Raw genomic sequence first — 13,159 nt, 5'->3', positions numbered from 1 at the left:
CAGAAGCCCTTGTGATCCTGTCAGGCCAAGCTCCTTATTTTCCAGGTAATAAAACTGAGCCTTAAAAAAGTCCAGTGACTTGACCAAAGCTTCAGGGAGCCCAGTGGTTTTTTAACTGCTTCACTGCTCTTGACCTGAGGAGGATGGTTCACTTCTGAGCCAATCAAAGAGTAAAATTACATTGACATGTTACTTAAGGAGGACTATCTAAGGGGGGCTTTTCAGGCTGGGGAAGGGCTTTCCAGAAGCTGCGGTTGCCCACCACTGTGAGGAGTTCGGTTAGTCCCCTTGGGAGTGGATAAATGGGGAGGGAGAGGGCAGGGGAGAGAGCCCGTCTGCACCTACTGCTTCTAGCAGTCTTGAGCCCAGCTCCTCATGGCTGCCCGGCTTGTCTGTTCTAATCCTGTTCCTGCCCGAGCAGGTGGTCAGCTGGCCTGGCCTCTGCTGGAAAGGGAAGAACACGACTAAGATACTGGTTCCAGGTACAAGGTGCTCTGAGCTTCAGGAAAAACAGTACCTGGCAGACTAAGAGGATGAGGATGGGAAATTCAGTAATGTAAACTCAGAGTGTTCCTTCATTTGTGATTTCACTTTGTGGGTAAGTTTCATTAATAATATTATATTGGATGTCCTCACAGTGATGCTAAACACCAGGCTTTCTTAAAAACATCCTCTAAGGGAACGCCTCCTTTTCTGTCTCCTGCCTACGTTTAGCAGATTTGCAATGACGTTGCTTAATCGGCCAGTCTTTGTTATAATCATTAAAATACCGTGGATTTGACCATCAAGAAAGGTCTGATCTAAGTGATTGTTTTAGGAGCACTTATTTTAAAATAACACTAGAAAAATAAAAAACCACCCAACGCTAGAAACACAGTATGTCTGTTTCTAGATTGGCATCCTCCGTGGTTTAAATGAAAACCAAGAGTGGTTGAAGAAGGAAATAACTAAATGGAACTGGGATAATTTTGGTTTTATAGGGAATGTAGGATGGGCAGGGAGGAAATTAATATTTTGCCACTTGAAAAATCTGACCATCTATATCTGTATATCTATATCGATATATATATATATATATATCGATATATATATATATGGACATATATATATATCGATATATATATATATATGGACACATTGAGAGTATTTTAGAACTACCTTGGTTTTTCACTTGCTTCGTGTATTTGTGTTTTGTAAACTGAATAAGTGTGACTTAGAAGGAGTTCTCATTATTATGACAGAAAACATTTCTTCACCGATTATGTCTCTTCCCAATGGTAGCTGGAATTGACAGGTATCTGGATACTTTCCCAGATACCTGGGACTACTCTTTGGATCCCAGGTTCCCAGTAAAACTAGACTGGCTTCATGTGTTCCTGGTTGTTTTACGTCTGAGGTCTTCTCTAGTTTTCACAGCCAGCCTAGAGTTGGAACTCTGATTTTAGAAATACTTTTCAGTGTTCATGCAGTGTCTACAAACCGTGATGTAACATAACGTAATGACGGGTCAGAGCCTCAGTTAGAGGCTGTGTCTGAATCTGTTTTCTAGGTCTTCTTTCTTGGGCAAGTCACTTCGCTTCTCTGAGCCCCCATTTCTTGTTGAAGAGGGCCAATAATAAAAATCCAGTCTCTACATTTGTAGCCCTTGGGGATAGATGTGTTTGGGGTTAAGAATTTTTGAAACTTGAGGAAGAGGACAGAGTGCATACACTGGGTGATACAGGACACTCTGATGGGGTCTGGGCTGCCCCCCTGTAATCTGAAGTAAAAGCATGGAGATTTCTGCAGCCAAATGTACAAGGACTCACTGCAGGGACTGAGGTCTTAATGCCAAATGAATTTTTGGGACCAACGTTTGGAAAAAAAATTTAGAATTTCAGAGCTCTTTAAACTTTGTGTGTGTGTGTGTGTGTGTGTGTGTGTGTGTGTGTGTATAAGGGATTATGGACCTGCATGTATTACCCAAGCTTAGCATGGAATAATCTCTCAATAAATGATACTGCTGGCTGTGACATGATGTGTGGTCATGTTAGAAGGCTACTCCAGTCAGTATTTGAAATAAACACTTATGCATTTTAAAGGAAAAATGTCTTCATATTGGTCTTCATGTTGCCTGTTGTTGAGACATAGGTTTATGAGAATCAGTTTCTTCTGGTGAGGGTGTAGTATTTATTCACAAATTGTTTAAGAAAAAAAAAGCAGTCATTATTAGAAATAGCAATCCATGGGACATCTGGATGGCTCTGTCAGTTGAGCGTCTGAATCTTGATTTTGACTCAGGTCATGATCTCAGGGTCGTGGGATCAAGTCCCGCATCGGGCTCCGCACTAAGCATGGAACCCACTTGGGATTCTCTCTCCCTCTCTCTGTGCCCCTCCTCCCCTCGCACTTGCACGCTCACTCTCTCTGTTTCTAATAGTAATAATAAAAAAAATAGTAAACCGTGAAACTGCGAATATTAGGTAGCGGGGGCTCATCACAGAAAATCACATGTTGTACAAAATGGCCAGAACTCTGCCATGTGAGTTGGGGGATAGGTGCCAGTGGCCAGTTCCCATGACCTTTGACTGAGGGTTGGCACTGTTTGTTGTCCATTATAACACTATCATTTCATCAGAGGTCATTTGTCCAGGAGCCTCCCCACTGCCATTCGCCAACAAAAACAGTTCTTTCTTTCCAGACCTCATTGTGCCACCTGTCTTACACCTGAGCCAACTCAAGAGGCATATAGACCAGGGGTTAAGGGATTGGACCCTCAGTCCAGACTTCCTGGGTCTGAGTCCCCAGATTGGCTCCACCTGGTAGTTGAGGGTCCTTGGTCCTGTGTCTTCATCTGTGAAATGGGGATATGATGTGCCTCCCCTACCCCAGCTCACCGTGTGGATTGATGGCTTAGGGTGCACATAGGTCAATGCGTGCTGCAGCAGCAGGTTTTCAACCGCGATATGATGATTAAGAAGTGAACAGAATCATACTTGCTGTCATCATGATCTATTCTGTAATTACAAACAGGGAGTTAAGCTACACAATCTGTCAGGTTTCCTCCACATCTGACATTTTGACTTGGATGCTGAGACCTTATCTGTGTTGTGTTGGTGGCTCACTTCGGAGTGACCTTGACATTGGGGCTGTCACTGTGTCCATTAGAGGGCACCGATGTACAGAGGAATGAGCTTGCACCACATCCTCCGAGCCGAGAGCAAGGTGCGTTGGCCTCCCAGCTTTGTTATCCTGCCCAGGGACCAGGTAGACTGTGGGAAGGCGTCACTTGGGTCCTTTTCCTGCAGTCTAGCCACAGAGCAGCAAAGCCTGGGCCGGGGTTTGAGGGATTTCTAGGGTCGGGGTCACAAGACAAATGACAGCTGCCGGCCATAGCTCAGGTCAGGGAGGCGGCTGGCTGGACTAAGTTGATGAAACCCCTGATTTGCAAATATTTTTGTGTTTTAAATGGAAGAGATTCCACAAGCATGTCTTTGAAATGCTCTTTGGACATGTGTATTGATTCAGGATTCCTTGGCAACCTGGGAAATGTTCTCCAACTTCTAAAAGAAGCCAAAGCCTTGTGGGGGAATTTGGTTTTGAACACCAGCTGGATTTCACAAGTGTCTGCCACTTTTTCTTTTTTTAAGTGCTTGGCATTTGTACACCTTCTTTGAATTACTTTCATGTTTGTTGGAAATATATCTCCACCTGGTATTTACAATTCTGTCTAAAAGAACCACTAATAAAAGAAAAATTGTAACCCTGAGTTGGTTGGTTATGCTTCCTGACTTTTCTTAGGCTTAAAAAACAAATTTTTATATTTTTAAAATTCTGTGTTTTGCTTCCTCAGCCCTTTCTACCAAATAATGTTTACCTTTTACTTTTTGAAATTGTGCCTTTATTTCAAATCTGTATTGAGTTACCAGTAATCAGGTTGCTGCTTACTAGTGGCTCAAATTTTCTTTTTTTTCTTTAATTTTTTTAACATTTGAGAGAGACAGAGTGTGGGGGAGGGGCAGAGAGCGAGGGAATCACAGAATCTGAAGCAGGTTCCAGGCTCCAAGCTGTCAGCACAGAGCCCGATGCAGGGCTCGAACTCACCAACCGTGAGATCATGACCTGAGCCGAAGTCGGATGCTTAACCAACAGAGCCACCCAGACACCCCTCAGATTTTCTTTTAACAGTAAAGGTGAAGAATATAAGGAATATACTGTAGCTAAAAAGAAAACTCTCTTAGCCCTTCATACAGATCTGATAGGCAGATTGGCTATAGCATAGGTATTACTTACATTTCTTTGAGTTCTTTTCAAGCTTAAAATATTTGATCCTTGTCTTCTGCATGGTTTTGGCTTCCTGCCCGGAGGCATATTCCATCCTTTGAGGCTAAAATGTCTTGAAGTTGTCAGTGGACATTTCTTGGGAGTGGATCTGTGTTTGATAATATATATTAAGAGACTCATGTAAACAACTCAGCGGCTTATGTCATCCTTGAAGTCAGGCGTGAATGTGGCACTACTTACTAATGGTAGTACTAACATGTGTTTTCTCTCTTTTGTCTCAAGAAAGGAAAATAATGTGCTAAGCGCACTAATTAAAAAACAATGGATAGGGGCACTTGGCTGACTCAGTCGGTAGAGCGTTTGACTCTTGATCTCCTGGTCGTGAGTCTGAGCCCCATGTGGTTTAAGGGTGCGGATGTCACGCGTGCTGTGTGTTCACCACGTTGGTACTTGTGTGCTTAACGGAGATCTCGCTGAATACTCACAACTCCCCATTATTATCAGCACTGAGCACTGGGGAAGCTTCTTGTCCAGAAACGATAGAGAACTTGCCCAACAACACACAGCTAGACCCCAGGTGTGCAGCCGGGGCTAGAAATGAAGGGTAGAATCGAGAGCTTTCAGGAGGACTGGGAGTGAGGTAACAGAGTACATGTAGATCCACTAAGAATTGCTCTGATAGTGTGACCCCAGGTGGCTAGCAGATTGGTGGTGTTGACGAAAGAGCTCAGAAATGAGCTGTAGTAATAAGGTAAATGTGTAGCTTTAGCACTTGCTGGAAGGCTTGGCCTCTGTGCCTCGCCCCACCTCCTCCACGTACATACACGTCTGCTCATCTTATAGGGTACGTAAGAGGGCCACCGGCGAGTTATTCAGGTTTGCAAGCTATTTTATGTTCACATGCTACTAACTTTGCTAAACTCTATGCAGAAAGGGCCCTCAGTCAGACCCTTGGCTTCTGACGGTCACAGGTTTGGAGCAATGGATAATAGGTCCAGTTGTCCCTGCACAACTGGCCCTTACCAGCTGCCTCTTTTTTTTTCTTTTTTTTTTTTTTTTTTTTTTAAGAGCTCTGTCTGCACAGCTGATCTCTAGTGCAGGTAGCAAAGGGCAAGGGACCCTTTTCATAGCTATGAAGCCCAAGTTAAGGCCCCTTTCATTTTGCCATTAGTGCCATGACTAGTCTGCCTCTAGGTTTTCCTCCAGACCACTGTTCTGGCGGTACATTTCCCAGTTGGTTCTTCAGTCACAGATAGTTTTGATCCATATTCTTGGTTACCATAGTTACTCAATGTGAAGTATGGGGAGTGGCCTTCAGCAGTATGTTAACAAATGTATTCAAATATTTAAATATCTTGTATCTAAACTTTTAGTTTTTAGTGAAAGATGTCACTGACCTATTTTTTGCTAATTATCTTTTCTCCATCAGAAAGAGGCAAAGCAGGGGCGGGCGCCTGGGTGGCTCAGTCAGTTAAGCCTCCAACTCTTGATTTTGGTTCAGGTCATGATCTCACGGTTTGTGAGCTTGAGCCCCGTGTTGAGCTCTGGTCTGACAAATGTGGAGCCTGCTTGAGATTCTTTCCCTCTCCCTTCCGCCCCGTCCCCCCAAATAAATAAATAAACTAAAAAAATGAGGCAAAGTGTACATTTGATGGTAGTGTAAGTATTTTTTTAGATTTTGTTTTTTAGATATTGTCAGGTTTCTTTGTGGTTTTTCAAGTATAGGAACCAATGAACTATGCTCTAGGCCGACTCTGAACTTGAAAACATCATGTCACACTGCCTACCTTGTACTCCCTTTCTTTATATAGTCAACTTGTCAACTTGCAAGAACTTTTAAGTAATTAAATTCATGGAGTGTTTAGCTTTCCCAACAGCTTAGTAGTTTACAGAATAAATTATCCTCAAAGACGGGGACAGAGGCATTTAAGTGTTTTGTTTTCTTAGGTTTTACTTCTGTGTTTTCAGGGTTCTAAAGAAGAGACAGAAAAACATTAACTCTGTAGTTAAACTTGAATTGCCTGAGTTGTGAAGCTTTGAGCCTTGTAAAAATGTTAAGCTAAACTGGTTGTCTGGCTTGATAACCACTATCTTATCCAAAACCTACTCAGTTTTGGAGGCTCTGTCATGCATAAAATGAGGTGAGATTTAATCATTATGGCACGTAATGTTTATACAGAGACAGACTTAATGGTTTTACAGTAAGAGCTGTTGAAAATCATGGTGGGAAAACTGATCAGATGTGTTAGTGTCCAACTGCTTCTAGTTTTTTCCCTCTCCTTTGCATCTTATTATAGTTTTGACAACAGAGTGTATCTTCAGTGGATAGTCCTAACTATTAAACAGGGCAGAACATTGTTTTTATGGCACATGTACCTGTCTTTTATTGTAGGTGCTGGACTGGATTGAGAATCATGGCGAAGCGTTTCTCAGCAAACATACGGGTGTGGGGAAATCACTTCATCGGGCCAGAGCTTTGCAGAAACGCCATGAAGATTTTGAAGAAGTAGCCCAGGTAAAACAATGGCTTTTATTAGTTCCTCCCCTAAATACCTATGAGCTCGGTTTTGAATTAGTTTTAACCATATCCAAGATAAGTTAGCCTTGGCTAGATATGTTGAAAGGTGATTCAGAAGAGGTGATGCTCAGATCTGAGCGTGAGGTTGTCCTTGCCTATGCAGAAGGATGTGTCGTAAGTGACGTCACGGATGTTTTTGACGTATTCATTGTACCAGTGTCTATTGACAGCTTGTGAAATTTCAGTGTATAATCAGGCAGTAACAGTTCTGTAACGATGGGCCAGCATTTCTTGCTGCTTATCCACTTGTCTTCAATGTGTGTGTTTAGAAACAGGCGGTAGGGTGTGGAGTGTGTTTAGAGCCAGGGGATTTGTGGAGTTGGAGCATTGGTTATAATGTTCACTAGCTGTGTCACTTGGAAAAATCTCTTTACATTTCTAAGATTAACTTCCTTATCTGGAAAGTAGGTACAGTAAAGGCTTCTAGAGAGGAAGTCAGGTATGTATGTGGTAGCATCATATAAAGCACCTAGGCCAGGGCACTCCTACGACTTGTTACTTGGTAAATGTGTTTTTTTGGATTTTTTTTTTTTTTTTTTTTTTTTTGCAAGCAGAGTGAAGGAGGGAGAAATTGCAATAACGTGACATGTGTGTATGTCTGTTCCATATTAAATGGAAGTTATAAGGAGGTGTGGGGAAAGTTACTTTAAAAAGAAGTCGTCTAGTAAGACACGTCCAAACCGAAGCACGTTGTGGCAAAACTGAGGAACATCGAAGACAAAGTGTAAAATCAAGAAGAGAGAAATGACCAAAGAACCCCAGTGAGAAGGGCTATTAGAAAGACAGCCGACTTCTCACCAGCAACCACAGGTTCTGGAAGTTGGTAGAATAGTCTGGAATTCCAGATCCAGCGGAACTGTCATTCAATGATGAGGATAAAGTGTAGACCGAGAGTGAGAGAGTTTGCTACTCCAATACTTAACCAGAAGAACTAAAGCATGCAGTTTAGTATTAGTAACACAAGTACCCACTGTAACACGGACACCGCGAGAACAGGGACTTTGTTTTGTTCACTTCTCTATGACTGCAACCCAGGGCAGTGCCTGGCATACTTAGGTGATCAGCAGATAGGTACTGAATGAGTTAGTTAAATGAATAAAAAGAGAAGTATGAAAAGAAAGGACTAGGATCAAGAATGAGCATAGAAATTGGTAAATGTATTTGTAAATCAAAGGATTGACCATGTAGACAGCAGATAGTGGGTTTGGGGATTGTTAAAAGCAGAACAGGACTGATGTGTCAGAACACTCTAACATGGGAGATGGAAGGTTCCGAGGGTGGCAGGACCTTCTGCTTACCTGACACTTGTAAACTCAAGTGTGCAGTAGCCACTGACAGCATAGGGATGGAAAGCATCACTTCCTAGTAAGCGTAGGAGGGAAGGAAATACAGAAAACTGGCTGAAAAAAAAAGAAAAATTCACGCGTATGGGTCTGGTGGAAACAAAAGAAACAAGGAAAACAAAAATCACGATCGAAATCGCAAAATAAGATGTAGTAATTTGTTCATAAGTATTGGTAATTACAGTAAATGCAAAATAGATTTTACCATTTTACTTTTGTTAAGAGACAAAAGATTATCTCTTAAAAATCTTGCTGTATGTTTTTTTCAGAGGGCACACCTAATGCATAAATACCCAGGAAATTTGGAAGTATATAACCTGTTAGAGAAAGGTCCGCCAGGCAAATATTAACCAAAATAAAACTGATTTAGGGATATTAATATTATGCAAATAGGCTGGAAAGCCTGAAAACATTATTAGAAAGGAAGAGGTTCTTCCCTTATAAAAGGAAGAGTGTCAGTATACGTCCAGCAGCATGGTCTCTTCTGTAAGTCACAGTAGGAGTAAACTGTGGCCGTGTGTTCACAGGTTTTGCACGACAGAGGGTTCGGGTCCATACTCATTTGGGAAACTGAATCTGGGACTGAGTTACGGGATAACAAAACAGTCTGCACTTAAGTCTTGTTCAGTGGAAATGCCTTTAACAAGTTGCCTTCTTTACACATCCTCACATAGGAAACAAAAGTGCCAATCCCAACATTTCTGCTTTCCTCATCTCAAGAAATGAGCCAGAGGAGATTGTGTGTCCAGCAACCTTGCCAAACCAAGAGGCACCTTTGGAGCGTTTTTCTTGTCTGTTTTGTTTGTGGCGTCCCTACCTCATGCCTGTTGGAAAATATTTTGCCTTCGTCTTACAGCAGAAGAAATGTGGAAAATGTGCTTTTATCTCCCCTTCGTGTTTTCTGTGAGATAAGCTACTGCCGTGGCCGACGTGGTTTGGGGATGGGTAGGAAGGTTGTGTCATATGAGCGGAGACTTGGGGCCCCAAAGAAAGTTGGAGGCAGAACTGCCAACAGCCAGGCTCTGGAGATGGGGAACCCCCCCCCAACCCCCAAATAGTATGGTCACCCATGATGGCAGGCTGGGCTGTCCCGAGCTTGCTCTGACGGGGACAATGGTCCACCAAATGTTCCCGTGCGACCGGCACCCCATCAACCCTTCTCCCTCCAGTTCCTGTGCCACCTTCCATTCTAAATTACACAAGTCTCTTGTGTGGCTGACGTTACTCTACTTTTCATGGTAAACTCATTTCCTTGGGTCTAAGGTCACCATCAGAGCTGTGAACACAGGTTCTCAGGGGGCAGCAAGAGTGAGCAGACTTCCTTTGTAGAGAACGTTTCTGCCCAAAGGTTTCTAGGGTAGGCCAAGGGCTAAAGTAGCACCTTAGCTGTGGTCTGCTTTTTACTCCTCAGAGAGAGGCTCCTGCCTCTACCCAGCTGAGTCCCAGTCCTTCCTTATCACTGCTCATTGTCCCTGGGACTCTAAGGGGCACCCTACTCACTCCCCCTTACACTGAAAGTGCTTAACAACCCTAGATCTGAGCTGTGCTTCAAAAGAAACCTTAAATATACTTCTGTTCACTTTGCAAACATCTGCACCCACTCTCCCTCCCTCTGGAGGGCTACTGGCCATGCGTCAGGCACTCTGACAGCCACAGGGTGTGGGGGACAGAGGGTGGGTAGCAGCAGGCCAGAGCAGGTGCTTCTGAATAGGCATGGCCACCTGTCAGAGGCCTTTCCCTGGCAGTTGTTGATGTCTAAGCAGACACCTGCAGTTTGTAAAATTCAGCTTGGTGACAGAAGGAGAAGATACTAGAAGCAGTCATGGGGGACATCAGGTAGGTAGGACTATTGAGCAGCACCACCATGTGGCCAGCAAGGTTGGAGGCTGGGCTGGGGCTTGGGGAGCCATGTGCAGACTGCTGACCTCTTCCGTCTGTGGGCCTCTCTCTCTTGCCCACCTGCCGCTGGGTGCAGGCTCTGAGCTCCACCCTGAACATGGCCACGTCCCCGTGTGTCCGCTCTCTACTGTCTCCACCCACTGCCATTACATGGGCCCTTCAATTACGACCTCTTTTCCTGGCATCTCCAACTTCTCCCTCTTTTAGTTCTTTCTGGCCCTAAATATTTATAGGCCCTCCCCTCTCTTGAAGAACATCACTTGATTCTTCTGTATTTTTTAGCTACCAGGTGGCTTTAGAAGTGTGTTGTGCCACTTTGCTGTGCCTGCTTGTCTCCTGCGGCCTCCTGCAGCCCAGCCCTACCTGTCCCTGATAAAACTGCACGCATGGCCGTGCTGCGGGCATTCAGCAGGCTGTCGTGGTTGACCGGGAACTGGGACCCAACCACTTATGTAATTCCCCTCCACTCGCTTTAGAGGGAGATCTCTGGTCTGTCGTGTCCACAAATGTGTGGCAACTTCTCGTTCTGTGACAGGCTCTAGGGAGATGGTAGTGGAGGTCGAGGGTCCGGGGCGTGGCAGCCATGTGCGTAGAGACATGATAAATTTCAGAGGAAACCCCGCGAACCATTTCAGAGTAGCTCTAAAAGTAGTTTGCTCTGCCTCTGAGTACACCATCAGGCCATGTAGGTAGAGGGATGGCCCCGTGTGATTAAGAACTGGCCACAAATAAAATGGGGGGGGGGTGCATAAGATCTGGAGATATAGGGTGGACTTCTTTTTCTGGCCCCTGCACCGTGGTTAATAAAGATTGCTTTTTACTAGTATTTGAAGCCAGAAGACCTCTTGGCTGCGAGACAGCTCCATAAGGAGCCTGGCTTTGTTAAGACCGTGTGCAGTGGATTTGGTCTGGACACACACAGACGGTGGCCTTGGTATCGAGGCAGAACTACACGTTGTGTGTGTAGCTTCATTCATTGAGGCTTTCTGGCTCTTCCCAAGGAACTACCTCCTCAGTCTTGCTGCAGCACTGGGAGTGAGGCCCCTGGAGGGAGCTCTACCACCTTTTCTTCTCTGCCCTCCCCTCTTTGACGGATTTCTGTCCAAACAAATTACAACAGAAGCGATTATGGCAGAGACCTAAGTTTATATTTATATTTTTATTTATATTTATATTTTTATATTTATGTATTTTGGGGGCAGGATGGCCTTTGGAGGCACCTTAAATATGGGAGCAGAGGTATTGTTAGTGCTTAACAAGGGGCCATGTTTCACTTTCTGGAACATTTTCACAAAAGTAAAACCATTCGGGGAGGTTTAGGGAGAAGAGACTTCCTCTTTGCACTTGCTCTGTACTTGTTCAAGGTTGACTACGTTGTTCTTAGGGTCGTGTTTTGAAGGGTCCTTTGTGGGATGAATTCTAAATGGTCTTTAGAGCTCTAGAATTAGCAATTTATGTAATACACTTTTCGTACAGTTAACTTCTTCAAAACGCTGACTTGAGGCATACAATGAAGTAACGTAACCAGACCCGAAAAGGAAGTGGTGAAAGTCGTACGGTTGAATTCATTTAAAACATACTAAACATAGATTTATTATGGAGAACAATTCTGGCGTTCCGGGAAGGAGGAACCCGAGAGGAGGGTCGGATTAGCTTGGTGGAAACGGGTTGCACAGCCTGGCACAGCGTCTGCAGGCACCAGGCTCCACCGCGGGAGCCCCCGGCTGGGGCTTTGTTTCAGGCACCAGGGTCACAGCAGGAGGCAAGTGGATCAGTTTTGCCAGCACTCTGGCAGAGGCTGGAACCTCCTCTCTACTGATGTGAAGATCCACTCCTCCTCCGTGTTGTACAGCAATCGTGAGTAGGTATTTCTTCTTGCCGACGCATTTCCAGGGTGGCGTGTGCAGCACGTCGCAGCTCGTCTTCACGCAGGAGCTTTAAAGAAGAAATCCACGCTTTCCACACGAAGCTCTCTGAAGATGACTGTGCAAAGGGAGATGCTCTTTGGCAGGCGTTTTCTCTTTTACCTTCTAAGTGGGTATTCAAGTTAGCATGCCTTTTTAGATTTCAGAAGCTGTGATTACAACAGCCAGTCAAGCCCAGAAAACTCTGGTTCAAGGAAGAAGCCGGTTTGGGGAGCACAGATGTCTTGGATGTGATTAGTAAATCTCTGGCACGGCGTCTTCCCACGGGTGTCTGTCCTGCGAGCTTACACTGCCTTCCCTCCCGTGTGCTTACCTCCCGAGATTCAGATCACCTTCCGAAGGTGTAGCCTGTCGTGATCGTGTTCTCCATGAAGCCGATTCTGTCAGCAACTTTATATGTGCCCTGGAATCATCTCGTCTTCCAGGATCAGGAAGTGTAGCATTTAGGAAAGCAGGAGACATTACATTTGGGCAAGATTTTCTGCAGATTATCAGGTGCATTCTCCCGATTCCCTGGTCGCTTCTGAACTCATGGTCCTCTTTTGCGGATACCTGGTCCTTAGCATGTGAGTACACAGAATGCTTCCATGTTTTTAGCATATGCCCTGAATTTCTGATTGGCTACAGTTAGTGGATGCTTGCTCCTGTACACGAGGCTGCCATCTTGCTGTGTGATCGTTTTGAAACATAAGATATAGTGTTTTCTCTTTTAAAATAAATTAGTAGTGGAGAATTTAGGGCTGGTGTCTACTATCAGGGGTTTCTTTCAGGTTGGCATGTGCTTACAAGATCTCCAATTTCCCTTTTAAAAACACTTCTTAGCTTTATTAATGCCTCCATTGCTTTCATGACCATGGGCAAGTTCCTCAATCTACCCAAGCCTCAGTTTTCCTACCTGTAAAACAATACCTAATTGCTACCTTCACCAGGTAGCTGGGATAAGACTGCATAAACAATATGCCTGGCACTCAGCAGGTGCTCATATGTGTCAGTTCCTTGCCTAGAACCTTCCCCTTTTCTGCTCCCCACAGAATTGTTTCTCTGGTAAAACGCTAGCACGTGTAGATAGCAGTCAGTAGTCGCTTTTTTGCTGTACCTAAATATATGGCATATAGACTTTTTCAGTTCTGCTCTTAGCATTATGAGTTTGA

The 13,159-nt window shown here is 44.3% G+C and overlaps 1 protein-coding gene across 3 annotated transcripts in view; it reads left to right on the top strand.

Moving 5' to 3' along the window:
• Positions 1–13,159, top strand: part of TRIO (trio Rho guanine nucleotide exchange factor) — a 353,804-nt gene that overhangs the window by 176,261 nt on the left and 164,384 nt on the right. For 2 of the 3 annotated variants that reach the window (XM_047857219.1, XM_047857348.1), the window contains exon 10: positions 6,656–6,778. In XM_047857219.1, coding sequence (XP_047713175.1) covers positions 6,656–6,778 — 123 coding nt within the window. Of the gene's footprint in view, positions 1–6,655; positions 6,779–11,716; positions 11,945–13,159 lie in introns of those variants that run through there. The other variant, XM_047857283.1, reaches the window with a different exon arrangement.

The sequence above is a fragment of the Prionailurus viverrinus genome, chromosome A1, assembly GCF_022837055.1.
Source record: "Prionailurus viverrinus isolate Anna chromosome A1, UM_Priviv_1.0, whole genome shotgun sequence".
NCBI lineage: Eukaryota > Metazoa > Chordata > Mammalia > Carnivora > Felidae > Prionailurus > Prionailurus viverrinus.
The sequence above is the reverse complement of the archived record's forward strand: the minus strand, read 5'-3'. Positions and strand labels throughout refer to the sequence as shown.